The 23805-nt window shown below is 39.8% G+C and overlaps 1 protein-coding gene across 1 annotated transcript; it reads right to left on the bottom strand.

Annotated features, from left to right (window-relative positions):
* Nucleotides 1-295: 295 nt before the first annotated feature.
* Nucleotides 296-20055, bottom strand: PAK1IP1 (PAK1 interacting protein 1). Its single transcript, XM_006891600.1, has 10 exons — nt 19956-20055; nt 16432-16594; nt 9386-9506; nt 9237-9311; nt 8525-8577; nt 7983-8128; nt 7799-7896; nt 3667-3766; nt 636-759; nt 296-486 (listed from the first exon to the last, which is right to left on the bottom strand). The coding sequence occupies exons 1-10, from the start codon at nt 20037-20039 to the stop codon at nt 296-298; spliced, it is 1155 nt and encodes a 384-aa protein (XP_006891662.1). The 5' UTR covers nt 20040-20055.
* Between the last annotated feature and the right edge of the window lie 3750 nt (nt 20056-23805).

Below are 23805 nucleotides of genomic sequence, written 5' to 3'. Positions count from 1 at the left end.
TTTTCCATTCTCTCTATATTTGAGGGGTGGAGTGGAGGGAAAATTGAAGAATTCTCCTCTATTTTGAGAAAAACAAAAAATTTATTTGCATAACAGTAAAAATTACATATCATACAATAGTTTACATATGATGTCTGATCATAATATTGTCTGTCAAAAATAATTTTATCATTGTTTAAGAAACCATCTAATGGTATTTTTTCAAACTGTAACTTTCTCCAAAAGAAGAAATGCCCTCTTGCTCTTACTAAAAAAAAAAAAGCTTTCTCTTAGAAGAAAACGGAGATTTGGTACATTATATTTTCTTCTTTTTTCTCTTGTTTTCCAATGCTTTAGCCATTGTCCTCTTCTTGGGTGACACTAGGCTATTTCCTTTCTTTCCAGCTAAACAAGATTTCTTTGCGTTAGGTCTAGGCTGCCCTCCTTCTTCTTGCACTTCATTACCAAGTCCCTTCTGGTTGACTGGAGGCTGTTCCTCTTTACTTACTAAAACAAAAGAGATACTGTATTTAAAGAATGTCTTGCTCCTTTTAGTAGAATGAACAAAGGTTGTCAATGACAAGAAGTTATTTGGGTTTTCACTTCAATTACCAACAGATTACTGAAATGTGAAAAAACAGATCAGCTTCATTTACCAACAGAAGGCTCTGTAGCTCCAGGGAGGCTTTCCTTCGTGTCTGTCACTCTGTCCAACCACACTCCCAAGCAGGTTAGTCGGGCTTTAGTATTTACTTCACAGAGTAGAGATGGGGAAACTTTCTAAAAGAGAAAGAATAGAAGTTCATAACAAATATTTAATGAGGGAGATTTACATACTTACTTTTCTTTAGCCACAACCAAGTTACCTTAATTTAAAACTCAATGTACTTTTTCCAGTATAATGTCTCACTGGTTAAAAGATGGTCTATCAAATTATCAACGGCAGCCTTTTAGGAACTATTTAAATGCATTAAATATCGTTACATACATTTATCTCAATAAACTGAATTAGGCAGATTATGCAAACATGAAAATTAAAAAAATATATCTTACTTCCAAAGACATTAAAATAAGAATAAAAAAGTGCACTAACATGGAAAAATTAATTTTAAGACAATCTCTTTAAAATTCTTTACTTTTCACTTAAAATATAAGATTAACAGAAATAAAACACAATTTTAAGACACTTAAACCCTAAACAAAACAAAAAACAAACCACTTAAATCTCACATTACTGTAAACTGGCTAATGCATGAAAATTTTAAGTTGTAGCCGACCGTCCACTTATAAATTAAACATTAAATGCATAAATTTCTAGCACAATCAAAGGCTTTTAAAATACAGTAATTTTTCAAAAATAACTTCAGCATATAAATTCCTAGTGGGAGCAGGATGACGGTCACTTGAGCTTTTTTTTTTTACAGGGGATTATGTGCATGTAGTCCTGCACACCCACAAATTATGCAGTTGAGTTTTAGGCACTTGGGGAAATCACAGGGGTTAGCACAGCTGGATTGCAATGGATGTGCTTCACCCTGGGTGTCCTGACAATTGTGATCATGGTATTGCCTCTGTCAGGTAAGTAGAGCAACTTGCTTTTATAGATGAAATAAGCTACACACAGAGTCTAATTTCATTCGACCTCCACAATGTGTTTTGAAGCTTTCGGATATAAAGCAAACAAAACACATAATGGGAAGAAAGACTACCTCCTTGATCCATAGCAAACAATGAATTGCTACTAATGACACATGGAATGAAGATCCAAATATGAGATGGGGACCTTGACAGCAATGGAGCATCTAAATGAAGGGTTCAACTGAAAAATGCTAGCAGCTTATGTTCAGTACTTATCTAGGATAGAGTTTGGATCTGAACATCTGAGAACGATCTAGGTATTCTCCATGTTCAGCAAGAATATTTTATCCAGTGAGATGTCCCATGACACTGTTTCTGGTTAAATGTTCACAAAAAAAACCACTCGAGTAGGTAACAAGCCACAGTGGGAAGTCACAGCACAGATAAAAATCTAACATCAGCCTATTTACTTCTCATAGTTGTCTAGTCAGAACCGATTCAGTGGACCCTCCAGTGAGTTTGTAGGAGCTATAAATCCACAGAATACTGCCCATCTTTCTCCTGTGAACAGCTGGTAATACCTGCCTTTGGACTGGCAGCACAGAGCCTGATCCAAGCCACGGTCTTTTCAATTACTTCCTATTCATCTGCGAGTTGGAACAGTGAGTAAGAATGACAGAAGAATTGATATATGTGAGTTGTGGTGTTGAAGAAGAGCATGGAATATCTCCTGAACTGCCAAAAGAACAGCTATGTCTTGGGGAAAGTGCAGCCAGGGTGTCCTTAATGAGGAGGTAAAACTTAGTCTTACATCCTTTCGGCTATGTTGTCAGGAGAGGTCAGTCTTTGGAAAAAGACACCATGTTTACAAAGACGGAAGGTCAGCAAGAGAGAGCAAGACCCTCAACAAGATGGACTGACACAGTGACTTTAACAACAGGCATCCAGAGATGGTGAGGATAGTGTAAGAGAGGGCAAGACTCCAAGCTGTTTGTTATTCACAGGGTCACTCTGAGTTACAGTTGGCTCGAAGGAACCTCGTTACAATTTACTTCATCCATAATCTGTTACGATGTTAGGCAGGAACTTATTCTCCTGACCCATGACTGGCTTTATCATACCATCCATATGGCCACTATCTAAAGCAAACAAAAACTTCCCTAACAACTAAACTCAAAACTCTCTGCTGGGCCTGTCAAGTCAATCCTGACTCAGAGAGATCCTCCACTGGGCAGCTGTAAATCAGAGCAAGCAGACACTGACCATTTCCCTCCCAAGGAGTATTAGGTGGATTTGAACCACTGCACACACAGCCTCTGGCTTAGCAGTGCAACTCACCATGGACCACCACCACCAGAGTGCCCCCAAGACCTAAGCAGCACATGGAAATTTCAAATTTACCCAAGACAGGGACCACAACTTGTTCATTTCTAGGGCTTAAGAGAGTACCCTCCCTGCACGAAGCAAGCCCCTAACCATGCTGACAAAATGTGTGATTAGAAGAAATGAAGAATAAATCAAGAGATATCCACTACTGCAAGGAGATTTTAGAGGGGAAAGAAATTTCTAATTACCTAGCTCAAAACTATTATTAACTCCAAAGCAGATTAATGGTCTCGAATTTCTTTAAGTAACTGGAGTATTTTTTTCCTACAAAACCTTATGAAGAAAGAATCTGAGGAGGCAACAAGGATGGAAGCAGCACCTCTATGACTAAGTGGCAAAAGAAATGTGGCCTCTGCCAGCTCAGACTCACAAGTCACACACTGTGGCACCTTCACTGCAAAACCAAGCACCAATCACACCTGGGAGGTTGTTGCTGCTGCTGGTGTGCACTGCTGAGTCGGAACCAACTCAGAGCTGAACCCCCAGCAGGTTTGCAGAGGCCATAAACTGTACAGGTGGAGACTGCCTATCTTTCTCCTGCGGAGTAGCTGTCAGACTTAAACTGTGTGCTTCGGAGATGGCAGCCCAGCTCATCACTACTAGGCCACCAGAGATCTCTATCCTGAGAGATTGAAAAAGCTTATTTCCACCTTATTCAACCCAAAATAGCATTCACAGTGAGACTTGTATTAAAATGCACTTACATTGTGCTAAAATACTGACCTTATCCTGGTGAAGCTTCCACATCTTGAGGAAACCATCATTTGACGCACTAACAATGACGTGATGCTCCGGAATTTCAAAAGCGAGTATGTCTTTCACCCTAGGACAGAAGTATTAACATAAAGCTCTTTTCTTCCCTACAGGAAGTGATTCAGGCACTCTACTAATGCCCGAAACTCTAAATGCTTCACATTCCTACTACAGTTGGCAAACAGTTTCAATCTTTGCCTTATCACTGAATCAGGTGGTCATTTTTATCTAGGTTTGAAATTCAGGAAGGAGCACTTCTGGTGAAATGGCTAAGTGTTTGGTCATTCATCAGTAGGTCAGTGTTTCAAACCCACCATGTGGTCCGTGAAAGATGTGGCAGTTGGAAATCCTAAGGTTTTTCTACTCTCTCTCTCAGGTAGAATCAACCTGATGGCAGTGGGCATGACATTAATTTTAAACTTAAAAAAAAAAAAAGCAACCATCTCTTAAGAAAAAGTTACAATGACAATGTAAAAAAAAAAAAGTGTGAGGTGAGCTCTGATGGCCTAGTGACAAGAAGCTGCACTGTAATCCCACAGGAGCGCGGTTCGAATCCACCAGATGCTCTGCTAAAGGAGGGAGAATCTCCTCCTATACCAGTCAGACCCGATTTGACGGTACACACACACAAAATAATTTTTTTTTAAAAAAAAGTGAATAGAGGAGGCTTAACTGCACTGCTATGCTTAACTGATCTGCTCAGAAGGATGGTCAGTGGTCAATGGCTGGTGTCTGGGAACCTGATATAAAAGGCTCACTGTGCCCAAGCTCACTGCACAGTGTGGTTTATACTCAGCACCCACTTTCTTTCAGGGAGCCTGAAATTCTGTTATGTGTTTAAGTGAGCAGACTTCAGAAAAATTCTGGATGCTGAGTCACTAGTGTGCTTCCCCATGGGATAGCATCTGGCTTTTGTTGTCACAACTCACGGATGGGACAATCAGGGCATCTGTGTGGCCACCGAGAAAGGACACCTAAAGAAAACACTCGGTTTGCCCCCAGAGTGGGGTTTCCTTGTGCCAGTTGTTTTCTATCCATCACTGCTGGCTCTGGTGATGCCTATGCAAGTGAGTCCCAACCATAAACCAACAAATAGAGTGTGCTTTGAGATAGTAACTGTAAATAAAGAGGATGGTCCTAGGGATAACAATGGAAATAAACAATCGGGATCACAAAGGATATAAGAATAAGTCAACAAAGTTCCTCACCCCTAGAAGATCAGTAGGGGGAGAACTGTGCCAATAGTGAGGCGTCCCGGCCCTTCCCTCGGCATCCATGTTTCTCCTCTACGGCGCCAGTGCCCCATCTAAGCTACTCTCTTCCTCCTTCAGGACTATGGAGGTGGACTAACTGACCCTCTTCTACTTTCAGGTGTGCCTTGTAACAATCTTCAAAAAATGTATGACAAATTAGGAAACTCCAGACTTAGAATGCAACAAAGTTGGGATCTGCATTAAAAGCATGTATGAGAAAAGTGGCTGGGGCATAGAAGGGAAAAAAGACTGGGTAAAAATTTCTGAAAGTAGGTAGTAAGGTATATGAGGCTCGCTTGCCTGCTTTTGCATTTTTCCATAGTGAGAAATGAGCAAAAGAAAAAAAGTCCAAAATTAAAAATGTATCTCACACAGAAAATGTCAGCTCCTAGCGCACCTGTGACCTCTCCCCTGCGCTGTCTCCTGGCTGCCTGGGGTCGTCTTGTGGCTCTTTTCTTAGTCTCCTGCCTCCTTCCTGGACCATGCTACCTAAATAAATTATCCTCTTTATTACTTATTCTAAAGGGAGCTTTCGTAACCTAGTGGGGAAGGAGCTGTGCTACCAACTTAAAAGCAGGCAGTCTGAATCCTCATTAAGAATGGGCTATCTCCTTCTGTGTGATTTACAGCCTCTGAAAACCCACTAGAAGGTCAGTTACGAGTCAACTGTAACTCAATCACACATAACCACAACAGTTAAAACAAACAGTGTTTGTTTAAAAAAAAAATTATTTATTTTTACTTTTAGGGTGCTGTAGGTGGCCTCATGTCAAGAAGTTGCACTGCAATCCTGAAGGAACGTGGTTCAAGGCCACTAGGTCCTCTGAGGGAGAAGATGGGAAATCTCCTGTGCTACTTACTGGCTCTGGAAACCAGCTGGAGGGTCAGCTAAGGGTCAGTTCTGACTCTATGATATACAACAAGTGGCTTAATGGTAAGGAGTTGTACTATGAACCCGAAGGTACACAGTTTGATTCCACCAGCACATCTGCAGGAGAAAGACAATCATCTCCTCCCATGATATTTACAGCCTCTGAAAACTTGCTACAGGGCCCACTATTAGTCAGATCCCACTTGAAAGTACATGGCGACAATACCAACAGCTGCAGCATTTTATCACCTGGTGAGGCACAGGCTTCTCAGTCTACCCTGTCCTACTCTGGAGATCTAGAAGTATGATGTCTGTAACAAAATTTATCCCTGAGGCTCAAGAGAGAGGAGCAGGGCCTATGAGTTACAGGGTCTCTTTGGCAGCCTTTTGGGCCAGTGCCCGCCATGGATGGGGCGAGTACTGAATTTGACACAGCTGCAGTCTATATCATCCTTTCACATCTTTGTAGTTCCTTGTGATGATCAGATTTATTTCCAATGATCATCTTTACTATAATGTAAAAACCATGAAAAAGCAGAACCCAGCACGGCACTTCACAATGGATGCTCCAGAAAAACTGTGTCAATGAGTGAATGGTAAAAGCGTAGTACATGTCTTCACATTTTAAATGGCTCAACTATGTGCTTGCTTACAGTATTTAAGAATCAGGACCTCTATTCTGACTGCAGTACCATAAACAACTATAATTTAAAACATAATCTGAGATACAAAAGAATATGTAAATGACGTACATTAAGCTCTAACAGCATTATCAGCTTTTTAAAAATGACAAGGAAAGAAAAAGAGATCAAGTTAGGCAGTATTTGGTTTAGATCCCAGTGTCATGACCTAAGAGTAGAGTAACACTGGCCAAGTTCTTTAACCAGCCTTACTGACACTGCTCCTCAGAAACAGTAAGCACTGTGTTGCTGTGTGCCACTGAGTGGTAACCAACTCACCGCTGACTCTCATCTGGGGTTTGTTTTTTTAAAACAAAACAAAACCTAAAAAACGCATTTATTTACAATGAGTCTGGATAAAAAGGAATTAAAAATGTACAGTTCCAGTGAGTTTTTAGATACAAATTAACTGCACAGGAAGAGACTGCCCATCCTTCCCCTGAGGGCTACTGGTAGGATTCAAACCACATAGCTTTGGGATTGCAGCACAGTTTCTTACCACTAGGCCACCAGAGAAAATAGTACAGAAAATACTCATAAAAAAAATTACAAAGCACTACTACAAGAACCAAAAGGAAACTTGGATAAATAAAAAAAAATATTCCAAATTCATGTTATATTCACTCAATATTATGGAAATGACAATTCTATCAAAAACAATGGCTCAACACAACCCCAAAACTGGTAGTGATGCCCTTCTTCAAAGAGAGAAAGATCCTTGTCTCTTTCTCCTTTTACTTCTAAGTTCCTTAGTAATGGTACAAGGCCTGCACCTTGTCCTCCAATACCCTTATTTGGTCTGTTCTTTCATATTTCAAAAGAGAATGACCTACGACACAGTTCACAATAATCCTCCCTCATTAACATAATAAAGAAAAAGATCTTATTCCAGAGTGCAGGCAGAGATAGAAAGGAGTCTCCTGACGGTAGCACCCTGAATTCAGGTTTTTTTTTCCTTTTTCAAATTTTTAATTTTTTATTGTTATTTTTTGTGCATGTACCATCAAATCAGATCTGACAGGTACAGGAGAAAATTGTCCCTCCGTCTCTGGCAGAGCATCTGGTGGATTTGAACCGTGTACCTCTGGGGTTGCAGTACAGCTTCTTGCCACTAGGCCACCAGAGCTCCCCTGAATTCAGGCTTTTAATCTCTTCAATAGTGAGAAGCTACATTTGAGTTAAATCTACCCAACTGGGTATTTTCTATTTTAGTAGCACGAAATGACCAAGACAGGAGAAAGGATCTACCAACCACGCCAACAGTTCTTTTATACTTACATACAGACCAATTAAAATACCTGTTTTCATGAGCTTTAAATTCACAGAGGCATATTAGTGAATCACAGTCAAAAAACCGTATGACTTCTTCATCTCCTGCTACTCCAAGGACAGACTCCTAGGACAGAGAAAAGGTGGCCCAGAATGTCACTGACAGTTGTGACCAGCACAATACACAATAAACTTTCACCACTGATCACTTACAGAAAGAAATGTAACAGACGAGATTCTTCTCTGATTCGTGATGGCACCACTAATAGACGCAGTGTCCAGTTGGTAGATGTCTATTTTATTCACTGTGACTACTATGTATTTTTCACCATTTGGAGACCATTCAACTATTTGAGCACCTAGAAATTCAAAAAAGAAAAGAAAGACAGCAAGCATTTTTTTTGTGTGTTCTGTAATGACATTACACAGTAATAAAAAAAAACAGTGAATATTTTTATTTCACATATAAATAATGTGTACTACTTTATCTTCACAACAAATTTATGGCACATTTTGTGAGTTAAATAACGTAACTCAATATAGTGCACAATAAACATTTTTCAAACAATTATCCAAGGTCACAGAGCTAACCGATGGCAGTGATCTCAACTGTGAAAATAAGATAAAGCCTTTGCTCTCAAAGGTAACCAGCATTCACCATTATGTAAGAAATGTATACATGCATATTCACACAAAAATAAGTGTACGATCATATTCCATTATTAGAAAATACATTTAAAACAACAAATACTCACTTTGTTTTATATTTTTTATGAATGCTGACCTTCCATCCACAAGATTCCATGTTCTACAAAAGAGGAAACAGACTTACTCCATGATCATCAATCAATACTATTAGTGGTTAAGGAGGTGCTCTACCCCTCCAAAGGCAGGCACCTCGAACCCACCAGCTGTTCCATGGGAAGAGATGGGCAATCTTTCCCCCTATGATTTACAACCTCTGAAAACCTGCTGATGCATAACTGAGTTGGTTCTAACTTGATGGTACACAACAATAATACAACAACTATGTGTGAAGAGACTAATAAAACAATGAATACTTCAAGAAACAAGGAAGAAATGAGTTTTACTAAACATATAGCTACTTATATGTGTGTTCTTTCCTTAAAGTAACATCTAAAAGGTTAATTATAAAGAAGAAATGTCACTCTCATGTTTTGCAAAGAATTTCACCTCCTAAATTGTTTCCTTTTTATGACCAACCTCTTTTTCACAATGACTGAGTGCACAGTGCAAGTCAAATGTAGAGCATGCCATTTGTATTATACCATCATGAAGAGATTTCAACCTCTCTCTGTATCACAATCCTAAGTGGTTAAGAACAATGGAAAAACACAAATACAGTGCCTAATTATTATCATAACAGACACTCTGGTGGAAGTGTCTTTTATTCACTTAAAGAACAAATACAAAAGCTTAACAAAAGTGCTCTTGGGTATGACTTACCTTAATGTTTTATCTGTACCAACTGACAGGGCCAACTTGCCAGATGGATGAATAGAGAGGAAGGTCACTTGTCCTCTAAAATAAAACCAACAGTTAGCTGACAACTTCACCAGAACATCGAGAAGACCAATGAGGACAGCCAGACTCACTTGTGTGCTTTAATAGACTTCAGGCATTCCCATTTCTTTGTGTCCCAGACACAGATTAGGCCATCTTCAGCTCCACTGAGTAAATGCTTGTTGCCATAGAATTTCAGACAAGTTATTGTGCCTATGAAAAAACCAAGACAGGTAATTAATATTCATTTTGAACACAAATTCTATTATTAGTCAAGGCTAACAAGTAATAAGTAAAATAATTTTCTATTACTGAAATGGAACTTTTTTTACATATAAAAACAGTTGTAAGCCTCTGCAAATATTTCTCATCCAGTTGTAGTCTAGTTTGAACTAATCAGCCCACACTTTCTTGCCTTATGTCTTATAATCGCACATTTAGGAGACGGCTAGCTAGCAATCTAACCAGACTCAAACAAAACTAACCAGCTACTCTAGAGAACAAATCTAGATGTAGAACCATATGGCTTTTACACTTCAAACAGTGAGATGAGATGGGTACTTAATCACTCAGAATCCAATTCTTTTTCTTGAAATAAAAATTCCAGAAAATGAACTGATTCAACTTCCATATACTTCTCATCTACTCTGTTAGAACAATTTTATAAAATGTTACTCAACTAATGTGTCAACTAAGAACTGCCAAGAAAATAAACAAGTCTGTCTTGGAGAGGTTAATACCAGGTTGCTCCCTGGAGGCAACGATTTAGGATTATGAAACTCTGTTTAATATACTTGGGGCATGTTGTCACGAGGGACCCAGTCCTTGGAGGACCTCATGCTTGGAAGGGTGGAGGGATAGCTCAGGAGATGATGACCCTAGATGAGATGGACTGACAGTGACTGCAGGAAGGTGTGTCCAAGATGGTGAGATCGGCTCAGGATCGGGAGAGTTCAGAGCTATTGCTCACAGGATCACTGTAAGTTGTAGCTGACTCAATGGCATGTACGAACAGCAATTAATGTCCTCTGGAATCTCCATTACATGAAAAACTTGACTGTACTTCCAAGATCTTCACAAAATACTCTGCCTAAATCTGGAATTTCCTCCACAGCTCGGGACACTGGGAGAGGAGGAGGTAAGGCGGCAGAATAAGACAGCATTCTTCTAGTCCATGAAAGCAGACACACGTCACCACATACTTAACTGCAAGTAAAAATTCCTTCTTCCTTTTGACTTCGCGCCTGTCAGCTTACAATGCTGTAGCTCAGGGTTCTGCTATCATCTTGAGTTGGTTCTGCACTAAACTGCAGAGCTGAGCAGTTATGACAGTTGCTGTTCTGTGCCATCAAGTACCTTGCGACTCATAGTGACCCTATGCACATTAGCTCTGAACCTTGCTCTATCCTGTGTCAACCTTATTATCTCTGAAACACCTATACTGTTTACCCCAGTCACTGAATCAATCCATCTCATTCAGTCTTCCTCTCTTGCACTGTCCCTCTCCAAGGACTAGGCCCTCCTTGCAACATGCCCAAAGTATGTCAGATGAAACTTCAGAATCCTTGCCTCCAAGGAGCAGCCCGGTCACACCCTCTCTAGGACAAATCTGTTCTCCTAGCAGTCCATGGTATATTCAATACTATTCTCCAGCACCACAGCTCAAAGGCATCTATTCTACTTCTGTCATCCCTAGTAATTGTCAGAGAAATAATTAAATATTCACAATTCTGTCCTTCACAAAATGAGTTTTTCCCCCTTTGACTGATATAGTCCATTTTACATCCTTTCTACTGGAGAAGCTAAAGCATCTAATAAATAAATTTGCTTTTGACGGACGCACTGAAAATAAGTGGGCTGTGGCAGGGCGCCACTGTGTGCTTCTCACAGTGTAAAGCTCAGAAATCTCTCCCTGTGCTTTCTACTGTCAGCCTGTTTTGTACTGCGGAAATTATGCTTTCCTATATCTTATGCTACTTCTACTCATGACAGTTGACTCTACAGGGAAGAGCTTATCAATTATCAAAAAAACAGAACCTTATACAGGGGACAGAATAAAACAGTAGCTCTACCTCCTTTATTCGCTACCTGAGAAAATCCCTTTTAGTTAATCAATCTTATCTTGTTGGACACTTGGTACTAATGGGATGGACACAGATTCATCTTACTTCATACAAGCCTAACAAAAACATGAAACCTTCTTTGGATGAACTGGAATTGGGAGACTGAAAAGAAAAGAGAAATAGATGTTGAAATCATGCAAAGCCTAGTTTCAGATAGCATGATATTTATCTGGGAAGCTAACAACTATGTAAGAAAAAAGAGTGCTATCACTCCAACTACTAGAAACCAACATGTCGTATGGAATGTCTAAGGTGGTACCTATCTTCTCTGATTGCCATTGCAGGAATCAAACCCTATAGCTAGTCCCCCAAATCTGATTCTGTAATGTTGAGTTCTTTCCTTTCTTTTTCTTCCTCTTCAGCACAAGTTAAGGACTGCATTCTCCTTCCTTTGGGAAAATCCAATGAAAACACCATTAAGTGTATTAAAAATACTCAAATTCATTGCTACTGAGTAGGAATTGACTTAGAGCCCACTTCCCAAGACTGTAAGTTGCACAGGAGATTGCCCATGTATCAAGCATGAATCAAGAAAAATTGTCAGTTGTCAGAAATGAAATGGAATGCATAAATATCAATATCCTAGGCATCCGTGAGCTAAGATGGACTGGTGTTGGCAATTCTCAATCTGGCAATCATATGATCTATTCTGCCAGGAATGATAAATTGCAGAGAACTCATCAACAATTTGCATTACGGACATCACACAACCTTGCTGGCTCAAAGTAAGGAGGACTCGAAATGCTTGCTACAGAAGATTAAAGACTACAGCCTTCAATATGGATTTCATTTCAACATCAAAAAAACAAAAATCCTCATCAACAACATCATGACAGGAAAAGGATTGAAACTGTCAATGATTTAATCTTACTTAGATCAACAATCTTGGTACCAGCAGTCAAAAGGTCAAGAGATTGCATTAGGCAAGTCTACTTGTCAGGGACCTTCAAAATAACCAAAGAGCAGTGACGTCAGCTTGAGGACTAAGGTGCACCTGATTCAGGCAATGAATAAGACTTGTGCTGGGGATAAGTACTGAGTATCATGGACATGGACAGCCAAAAGAACAAACAGGTATGTCTTGGGAAAAGTAAAGCTAGAGTACAGCCAAAGAAAAGTACAGCTGTTTGGAGGCAAAGATGACAAATCTTCATCTCATATACTTTGGGCATGTTGTTAGGGGAGGCTATACCTTGGGGAGGGACATCATCCTTGGAAAAGTCAGTGAGAGAGAGGAAGAACTCCAACAAAATGGACTGACACAGTGAACGCTGTAATATGTCTCAATTAATGGCAGTAAGACAAGGTTCGGATCTACTGTTCATAGGGTCCCTATGAGGCATACTTGACAGCATCTAACAACATAGCCAAAATACTGAATGACACAGCAAGCCTCAAAGGAGTTGGAAGGATTACACAAAGCCATTGTACCAAAAGGATTCTGTCAACAATGAACCATTTCAGGAAGCAGCATATAAGAACCAAAGGTAATAAAGAAGTTCAAGCTGCATTGAAAGCACTGGCAAAAAATATAAGGCCCAAGGATGCGACAGAGTAACAACTGACATGTTTTAATAAATAAATGCAGACCTGGACATGTTTACTACCCTCTACTGAGGAAATGTGAAGGCAGCTACTTGGCCAATTGACTAGAAAGGATCCATATTTGTTCTTACTGGGGGAAAAGTGAAATTACTGAACACTGTCATTAATCTCACTAGCAAGTAGGTCTTCTTAGTACATTAATAAGAAACTTCTTGCTAGTAATTAGGTAACACTAAGAAGATTGGAAATCCCAAAACACTTTATTTAATTGTGCCCAGACAAAACCTATACATAAACCAAGATGCAGTTGTCCAAGCAGAACAAGAGAATACGGCACAATTTAAACTTAGGAAACGTGTGTGATAATGCTGTATCCTTTCTCCATATCTACTTAATCTGTAAGGTAAGCAAATTATTTGAGAAGCTGGACTATATAAAGAAGAACATAGCTGGCAGGAAGCGGCACTGAAATCCCAGAAGCATGTGGTTCGAATCCACCAGATGCTCTGTGGGAGAAAGAGGAACAATCTCCTCCTGTACCGTTCAGATCCTATTTGACAGTACACACACACATACAAAATAAATTTTTTTAAAAAAAAGAACATGGCATCAGGATTAGAAGATGGCTCACTAACAATGTGTATCATACAGATGACACAAGCTTGCATACAGAAACTGTAAAAGACTTCAAGTATTTACTGCAGATCAAAGGCTATTGCCTTTAACATGAAAACAGAAATCCTTACCACTTGGCCAACAGGCAACATCATGATAGAGAAAAGACGGAAGTTGTAAAAAATTTCATCTTAATTTGGATCCAGCAGTGGTAACATGCTTACATGGTAACAACAGTCAAGAAACCAAAAGACATGCTGCATAGGGAAAATACAATGTCAACGATCTCAAGGATGTCAGTTTAAAGACTAAGGAGTACTTGATCCAAGCCATATTTTTGCATGTATCTAAATGTTAGAAAATGAGTAAGGATGAGAAAAGAATTTGACTTGGGAACTCTTCTAACACAATTACCAAAAGAACAAACAAGCATGTTTTGGAGGAAGTGCTACTGGGGTCTTCCTTAGTGGCAGGGATGGTCAAACTTTCACTCACATCCTTTGCGCATGTTTTTGCAGGAAGCCAATCTTAAGACAACATGGTAGGAAAGTCAGAGGGTCAAAGAAAGAGAAGACCTTCAGCAAGAGGCACTGCCACAGTGACTGTTAACAGTGGGCTTGAGCATACTGGAGACTGAGGATGGCGCAAGATATTCAGATCTGTTGTTCAAAGGGTCACTATGAGCTTCAGTGAACTCAATGGCACTTAACAACAATAAAGATGGCAAAACTGAAAATAAAATCACCTCCAAAAACCAACAATTATTGGTAAGGATATGGGAAAACTGTTATCTTTTACAAGCTTAGTATGGACAACATGAGAGTGAGTTTATGTTAATGAGGGAGAACATCTCCAGAAGAAAAGGTGAGCATAGCTACATAGCTCAAAGAATGCAGTCAATGTCAAGTGTGCATGTAATAACTACTACACTAGTGTATGTTTTGTGATGCACATTTTTAACAACTAATAAATAGAATGTCAAAAACAAAACTAAATTCCATAGGACTTCACAGCAGAAATCATGTGCCTCGGTGCATTATTTATATAATAATTTTTTAAATCAGTTTTATATAATCAGAATATTTATATGATCAAAATTAAAAATTTTACTTAAAAGGGTCAAGATTGTGATAAAATAATGTAACTGTCACAAACAGAAACCACCTCACTGAAAGGTGAAAAATGCGCTGATGTAAGCAACTTTTTAAATGAGGAGAAACTAATACTAAGGGCAAAGAAAGTATTGTATGTGCACATATCATTTCATTTGGCTTTGTAGATAGTACTTTTTTTTAAAAGAACTAAAGCATACTGAAAATGTGGGGCAAACCTAGGACGAGCAAGTCTATTAGCACCTTTTTCCAATTTTATCTGCTGTGTTTCTCAGTCACATTTTTACAATTCTCACACTATTTCAAACTTCTCCATAATGCTCCTGTACATTTAATAAACCACAGCATAACTTTTACTTGCATGAGGAATCCGAACAATTCGCAACCTGCTTTATTTCAATATTCCCTTTTCTGCTATGGTCTGGACTAGGATTTACACTCTCTCTGAAATATTCCTGTTCTCTAAAAAAAAGGGGCCTTAATCCCCTGTAACTCAGTTTTTCTATTGTACACACTATGTAACTTCCTCACCCTATTAAAATGTCTGTGGCTTGCTGCAGAAGAAATTAAAAATATCCTACAAAATTATTTTTCTTGATCCAAAACCTCTAATTTCAATTAACAGTCATCCTTTTCAAATGGGCAGTCATTTACCCAATTGAGCAATTAAGTCCTTCAGTGTTCTCCTTTGGCACCTATTTATATGAAAACTGTCAGTACACCTATCAGACCTGTAATACACCCTGCTTCTTCATTTAATCCCCAACCTGCACCCCCCCCAAGACCTCTGTGACCTAGCCCTTTCTACTTCTCCAAGCACTCCAAACATTGTAATAATGAATTGCTTATTTCCCTAAGAACCTAGGGGGGTTAAAAATATGGATTCCAGATTGAAGTTCAAGGTCTAGTTTTTAGCTTCAGGGCTTTACCACCTTTTTTATTTTTTCTTTCTTTCTTGTTGTGTACCTTCAAATCGGGATCTTACTGGCAATGGAGGCTTGCCCCTCCTTCTCCAGCGGAGGATCTGGTGGATTTGAACTGTGCACCTTTGGGATTGCAGTGCAGCTTCTTGCCACTAGGCCACCAGAGCCCTCTAGCTTTATCACCTTTTGAATCTAGGTTTTCTTTTCTGTACCTAAAGATTTAACTGTATGATCCTAGTCCAGTGCTGGGCCCATGATAATTAAACCCACTACTGTCAAGTTGATTCTTGCATGAGTGACTCTCTAGGGCAGAGCAGAACTATTCCACAGGTTTTCCAAGCTGTAATCTTTATGGTATCAGATTGTCTGAACTTTCTACTCCGAGCACATGGTGGGTTCAAACTACTGATCCTTCAGCGAGTAGCTGAATGTTTAATTTCTTTGCCACAAAGGCATTTTGGGTCCACTGGCATCCACAGTAAAGTTAGCTATTTCTATGATGCTGTTATTTGCTCTCCTTACGGCGCCTACTCTGCCCTTTCTTAGCCTTGTAAACTTCAACTGGTCAACAACTTTTAAGATTAAATATAGATGTCATTTTTAAGGAACCTGTCAGTGAGACATCCACTGCACAATCCCACAAGGAAAAAGAGGGCCTCCCTTCAGAAATTAAATGCAGCCTGTAAGCAACTACAAGTAACCCAGTCTTTTCATTTTTTGTATTCCCTAGCACAGAAACTGCAACATAGTAAACTGTTTAACTGAAAGCAAATAAAGAGTAACATCTCCACTTTATCTTAAACAATACCAATTATCTTACCACTGTGATGTACTAGGGCCCCATGCTCTATCTTCTTCTTCATGTCATAAATGTGAATCATTTCATCTTTACTTCCAGTGACAACAAAACGACTGTTTACGGCCACTGCTGACACGGAGGCAGTGTGGGCATGGTGAGTGAAGTCAGCCACAGCAGTCCATTTCTGCGGAAGAGGAAACTTACCATCAATGTCACAGTCATACCTTGGTGCTCAAGAAGCAAAGAGTTCCAGGAGATAAGAAAACTAACAGTGAAGTCTACCAATGGGAAAGAAACCAGACATATGTTGTTGTTAGGTGCTGTCACATCAATTCTGACTCAGACAAAATAGTGCACAGGTATTTGTTTAAAAATCACCTGAAAATGGAGTAAAGCAGGCACGCTGAGGGTGAGACGACTCCAGCTGTTTCTACAAAACAGCTGTAGAGAATATCAGGCCTTTTAAGATCTCATCAAGTCTTTAACTTCTTATATATTTCCTTATATTTGAGACTTCCTTATTACTTTATTTCAATATTCAGATTTTGACCTGACTTTATTCATTCTAATACTGAGTGCGCAGAGTTGCTGGGCTAGAACTGCCTTGACAGCAATGGGTTTGGCATTTTGGTTTTACTTTGTGCTTGGCAATATCTTAAAGCAGCTGAGGTACAACAGTGACCAAAAGATCAAAGCTCCTGTTTTACTGGTGTTTTTATTCTATTAGATAAACAATAAACAAAATATAGTACAAGGCTATAAAGAAAAAGAAACAAAAATATAATCCCATTAGTACCAATATCAACCCTAGATAAAAAAGCAAAGTTTAGGTCTCAGGAGCAGTAGGCTGTCATATAATTTTTGGACTTTATAGCATGATTCAGAATACATACACACACTTTATATTAAGAGGGACATGTCAAGAAGTATCAGTCAAAAAACACAAAAGCTAACAAACTTCTCTGAATATACAAGAGATATTCTGTATTTATTTAATATACAGAAAATATTATGTAAGTGTGCTTACTACAAACTAATTCCTAAATAACATTAACAGTTCCTCTATAATTTTGAATAAAGGAACTGCTTTGAGGGGTTTTTAAATCAAAGAATTAACTGTTACTTGTGTTTGAGAGACAATGACTGACTGAAGAAGAATTGATCCTTTAGAGCTGTGGTGGTGGAGAAAAGTACTGAACATCCCATGCACGGCCAAGTGAACAAACAGTATGTCATGGAGAAGGTATAGCTGGAGTACTCTTTGAGGGAAGAATGATGAGGCTTCGCCGCACATACTTTGGGCATGTTGCAGGAGGGGCTATTTCTTGGAGAAGGACATGATGCTGGGAAGGATGGAGGGTTACTGAAGGAGGAAGACCCTCAACCAGGTGGACTAACAAGGAGACCCTCAACCAGGTGGACTAACAAGGAGACTACAACGGGATCCTGTGTGTCAGGGAGTATGTAGATGGCACAGGATAGAACAGGGTTCAGATCTTTTGATCACAGGGTTAATATGAGTCATACTTGATGGCACCTAACAACAACAACAACATACATGAAATGAAAGCAGTGTTGATCATCTAGGCAACTAACTGCCTGTCTAGACTAAGCAATACTGGCTAAAGAAGGTACCTTTGTTGTTGTTATGTGCAGTCGAGTTGCTTGCTACTCATAGCGACCCTATGTACAACAGCCCTAAACTCTGCTCTGTTCTGTGCCAATCGCACTGTCTCTGACACTCCCATCCCAATTATCCCAGTCACTGAATCAATCCACCTCATATAGGGCCTTCCCCTCCTGCGCCGTCCCTCCACCCTCGCAAGCATGATATCCTTCTCCAAGGACCAGTCTCTCCTCACAACATGTCCAAAGTATGTTAGACGGAGCCTCAGAATCCTTGCCTCCAAGGAGCCACCCGGTTTAACCCTTTCCAGGACAAATCTGTTTGTTTTCCTAGCAGTCTATGGTATTCGCAATACTCTTCTCCGCAAAACAGCTCAAAGGCATCATTAAGCGTTCAGGTGCTAACCAAAAGGTTAGCAGTTTGAACTCATCAGCTCTAGAAACAAATGTAGCAGTTTATTTCCTTAGACATTCATTATACCCTTGGAAGCCCCAGAGAGCAGTTATACTCTGTCCTACAGGGATAAAATGGATTCCAGGCATATGGTAACAACAGAGAAAGTATGTCAAAGTGTCAAGAGTAAACGATTCCTGTGGACCTGCCAAAATGTCAGCTGGCTGGCCTTGAGTCGATATTACCTAAACCTCACCTTTTCCATCAGGAATGTGGGGATAAAGGTATTTGACTTAGAGGGTTATTGTGAGGATTACTGTGAATGGATCATAAGCATCTATATTACAAATATGAAGGAGCTCTGGTGGTGTAGTATTAAGGAATTGGACTGTTAACCCAAAGCCCAAAAATTTGAACCCACCAGCTGCTTTGCTGAAGCCAAGTCAATTTCCTCTGTGATTTACAGCCTCTGAAAACCCATTAGAGGGTCAGTTACAGGTGGCTCTGACTCTACAGCATACTATAATAGCATTATCTTCAAATATTCAACCATGCCACCCATGGCCAATGTTCAAAGCCATATTTACAAAAGACTACAAAAAAGAAAACAACAACAACAAACCCATTAGTTAAGGAATAGACATCCAATTTTCTGGTTAGTTCCAGACTGACATCTTCATAAAGAAGTACTAAATGAAAGGGCTTCAAATATCTTCCTAGAATTATTTAAAGAGAAATACTAATACTGGCCTAGAAGTTGAGGGATCTGATTTTCGTTCTATCTGTATGACTACAGACTGCTTACTGGACAACTTTTAAAACATCTAGTAAAAGAATAACCATTGTCTCCTCAGTCCTTCACCGTTATATGGAGTATACAGAGGATGTTTCTGGATTTTTTTTCTCTCCCCTTTTTATCTCCACTGCCTAGCCCCCAGTAAATGTTCATTGAATGTTATGTTCCTTAAGAGTCAGAACCAATTCACAGCTGACCAGTGGGTTTTCAGAGGCTTTAAATCCAAAAGAAGTCTGCCCATCTCCCGAGAAGTAGTTGGTGAGTTTGAACAGTCTATGAATATCCCTACCAATCAGACCACCAGAAGGCCTTACTCAATGAATAGTAAAATAATGCTATCACTTTATTAGTTACCTCGACCCAGTTAAAACTCTCCGTAATATTTCAGGAGAAGGCCAATGAATGAGTGGATTGCTCTTTTCGTTAAATTTTTATAATCTAAATCAGTTCTCAACTTGCAGATGAAACCCTTAAACTAACCCTCTATGACTTCTTCGCCTGTATCAAAACACAACCTTCTTTCCTGGACTGTATCCACTGCCAACCAAAGAAGTATTTTGATTTTTTTTTTTAATGCACGTTTTATGTTTTAAAGGGCTAACTCCTTAAATTCTCAGAGTTTGATTAATCAGTTAATTCCTAAGCATCAGACATGCGCATGAGTTACCCCGATGTTTACCGCTGCCATGAGACCCTAACCGAACGCCTTCCTAAGTCCCCTGGTCTCACCTCGAGGCCGCCACTCGTCTCGGGCTTTCTGTGCACAGAGAAACCAAAAAGGACCTGTTCGTAGCACCCGGCGACGAGCTCCATTCAAACGCTCACGTGCTCAGCTGACAACTCAACTCCGCGAAAACCTAACCAAACGTCGCGCACGAGGGGCGGGGTCCTTCCTGGGAGGCGCTCAGATTATGCGTCACGGAACTGGGGCTGTCTCGTCAGCGCCTGCGTCCGTGGAGAGTGTCAGCTTGGAGCCGATGCAGACTTTCTAAGAGAAGAAGAGGCAAAAAAGAACACGAGGATATTATTCTTATTGTAAATGGGGGCGGGGAGGGAAGGGAGGTTAAACAGGCATATTCGAGGAAGCCACGAGTTAGGATGATCTGAGGGCAACGGGGCGGGACACTGGAAGCCCTCTTTTCCGTGTGTCCGGGTTGGCTTCCTGTGCTCGGATTTGCGGGAAGTAATGCTGTACCGCACGCATCTCCTTTTAACGTGGTTCTTGGATCTAACTCTCGGCTAGCATCTGTAGGGTTAAGATATGTGCCAGGCAGGAAGGAGGTATCGAGACAAGACTGGTTTAACTTTCGCGTGACTGAATTGTTTTCTCCTTTGCGTTTTGGGTTTATGCCATGTGTTGACAGGAATAAAATGCACACTGAAATCGGGAGGTGGGATGGAATATCAAGGAATTTGGATTTTGGTATGAATATGGGACATTAATATTTTAAGTAGTCTCTCTTGGGAGTAAGGCGGGAATGAGGCTAATTTCTCCATATTCGCTCAATTTAACGCAACTTCCTGCCAGGTGGCAGCAGGTGCTAGAAATGGAATAGCAGCTTCTACAAGAACTGTTGTGGTGGTTGTGCCATCGAGATGCAACCAACTCGTAGTTGGTTGGCCCTTCGATTGACCGATACTTTACAGAGGCTGTAAATCACGCTGGAGGAAAAGGCCCATCTTTCTCCCGTGGAGCAGCTCGTGGAACTGAGTGGCTGAAAATGTTGAGCCCACAAGAAATGACAAAACTGAAGAGAGCGCTGTGACACTTTAACATGCATTTCCAATAGAGTAAATCTTAGTTTATGTAATTGTTTAGTTGCCCTCCAGTAGATCCCATCTGATGATGGTCCCTGGTACTGAGTAGAGCAGTGCTGCATACAGTTTTCAGAGACTAATTTTGAAGAAGTACAATAAGTGCTAGGTCTTCTGAGGTTCCTCTGAGTGGGGACGGACAGCTAACCTTCCAATTCATAGTCCAGCGTTTAACTGTCTGTAGCCTCAGTGTTCCTCCCTCGTTTCATAAGGGCCATTATAGGTCCATTTGAAAAGCAGGGGTTAGCTGCATACTCTGATGTAAGATGTTCAGTTCATTTGAAATGCAATTGCAATCCTTTTAGCACTTTTGATCCTTTTGCTGCAAAGAACTTTTGTTCTCTGCTGTTCTGAATTGCCAATACATATTTTAGCTCATACTGATTTTGATCTTTCTCAAAATTGTTTCACATTGCATACATTGATTAATGGTCATTACACCTCTAGGAAGAAATGCAATGTCTTCTGTAAGAGAAATCACACATAGAGCGAATGTGATTCATATACTCAAAAGATAGCTGGGTAGAACAGCTAGACATTTAACTGCCTCTCAAAAAATGTTTATTCTGCTTCATTTTAACTACTAGCCTTTTTCATACCTTGAGAACAATTCTGGAGGCTTCAAGGACACCCATGACTGAGTACTTGAAACTGGTTTAACTCTAAAACTACTTCTTGGAACTAGCCCTTCCAGGGAGAACAGATGGTGTGGGGTGCTGAATATATACAAAGCCAACTGTGTGCAGAAGCTTCTGATGCCTTTGAATAGAATGCTATACAAAGTGGTGCCATTTTGGGCCAAAGGTACTGCTTCCCAGTCTGTCCTCTAAGGAGGAGGTTTATCCTTCTTGGTCTGGTGAGAGTATACTATAGGCTTGCTACACTATATACACATAAATTACTATAATAGTCTTCCTTATGTAGGTAGCAATATCTGTTTTTATACTCAATAACCTCTGCCTACTGAATAATTTCAGCCTTTCTGTTGGTTTCCTTGTGCAACCTCAGATATAAATATATCAAAACATCTATTCACTTTGATAGTTCTATAATTAGTCACTCCTCAGACCTAAAATGCTATAGTGATGTTGTTAGGTGCCAGGACACCTAGTAGGACTCATAGTTACCCTATGAACAACAGATTTGAACCGTGTGCTATCTTGTGCCATCCTCAACATCTCTAACATACTTGCACCATTGCTGCGGTCACTGTGTAAGGCTATCTCAAACTAATTTTCAAGCTCTTTGAAATGAACTATAATAATTCCCACTTTCTTAATACTAGTTTTCTTCTTTTTTTTTTTTTTTGGTACAAAGTCAAAATTCCCTTACTATTTAAGTTTTTTATTTACTACTTCTTAATGATTTTCGCTGAAGTATCACATCAGAATTGTGAATTCCTGAATGAAGTGTCCCTTAATCATGAGCCAAAGGAATTAAATAGACAATTTTTTTGGTGTCACTTTTCTAAAAAAAAAGTAATTTCTTTTTACTCCATAACATGAATTTGTGTTAAAACAAAATAATATTCTATTATTGCATAAAAATGAAACAACCTTTAAATAAAACTCATGTTTCAAAATCATGGGCTTTATATATTCTGTTGAATCACTTTGGGGTACTCAGTCTCTCATTCTTCCAAGGAAATCTGAACTGCACTTTGAAAAGTAACAAACAATTCAACTGTCCTTGCACTTGAGTCAGAACTCAAGTAACTGTGCTCCAGCTTCTGTTTTAGGGGCTGTAAAGCACATGGGAGGAGATTACCCATCTTTCTCCTGGTAAGCAGCTGTTATACCAGAAGGTTAGCAGAACAACTGCCTATGGATTTGTTCTTAAGTTCTGTAGAGTCAGAACTCATAACTGACCCTCAAGCAGGTTTTCAGAGCCAGTAAATTTCACAGGAGGAGATTGCCCAACTTTCTCCTGAGGAGCACTTGGTGAATTTGAACTGTTTGCCTTTGGGTTAATAGTGCAACTCTTTACCCAGTAGGCCTCTGAAGCTCCTTTTCTATGGGCATAGTAAGAGTTTTATATATAGTTTGTTATGTGCCGTCGAGTCGCTTGCGACTCATAGCGGCCTTATGTACAAGAGCCCTAAACTCTGCTCTATCCTGTGCCAACCTCAGTCTCCAACACACCTACTCCTGCCACCCCAATCACTGAATCAATCCATCTCATTGAAAGTCATCCTCTCCTGGCTGTACCTCCACTATCCCAAACATGATGTCCCTCTCTAAGGACTAGTCCCTCCTTGCAACATCCCAAAAATATGTCAGACAAAGCTTCAGAATCTTTGACTCCAAGGAGCAGGCCTGCTTCACCCTCTCCAGGACAAACCTGTTTGTTCTCCTAGCAGTCCATGCCATTCAACACTCTTCTCCAGCATCACAGCTCAAAGGCATCAGTTCTCTTTCTATTGTCTCTAGTCAGTGTCTAGCTTTCTGATGCATAGCAAGCAATTGCGAAGACTACACCTTGGATCAGGTGCGCCGTAGTCTCCAGACTGACATCGTTGCTCTTCAGTACTTTTAAGAGATCTCTGACAGCAGTCTTTCCCATTGCAGTTTATCTTTTAATTTCATGGCTTCTGGTACCAAGAATGTTGATTGTAGAGCCAAGCAAATTGAAGCTATTAAGAATCTCAATCTCTTCACCATTTTTTATGATGCTGTCAATCATCCCAGTGGTGAGAATCTTTGTTTTCTTGATGTTGAGATATATTTATGCATATGTATATATATACCACAAAGAATTACCTGAA

Source organism: Elephantulus edwardii, unplaced genomic scaffold (assembly GCF_000299155.1).
Source record: "Elephantulus edwardii isolate Elephantulus edwardi_28Jun2011 unplaced genomic scaffold, EleEdw1.0 scaffold00101, whole genome shotgun sequence".
NCBI lineage: Eukaryota > Metazoa > Chordata > Mammalia > Macroscelidea > Macroscelididae > Elephantulus > Elephantulus edwardii.
Note: the sequence above shows the minus strand (reverse complement) of the source record. Positions and strands in the feature narration are given on the sequence as shown.

Coding starts and splice junctions, on each gene's coding strand:
- PAK1IP1 (XM_006891600.1), bottom strand. CDS start 20,039: ATGGAGCTCGTCGCCGGGTGCTACGAACAGGTCCTTTTTGGTTTCTCT. Junction 8,578..9,236: donor GGTACAGATAAAACATTAAG/GTAAGTCATACC, acceptor CCTCTTTTGTAG/AACATGGAATCTTGTGGATG. Junction 7,897..7,982: donor CGTCTGTTACATTTCTTTCT/GTAAGTGATCAG, acceptor TCTCTGTCCTAG/GAGTCTGTCCTTGGAGTAGC.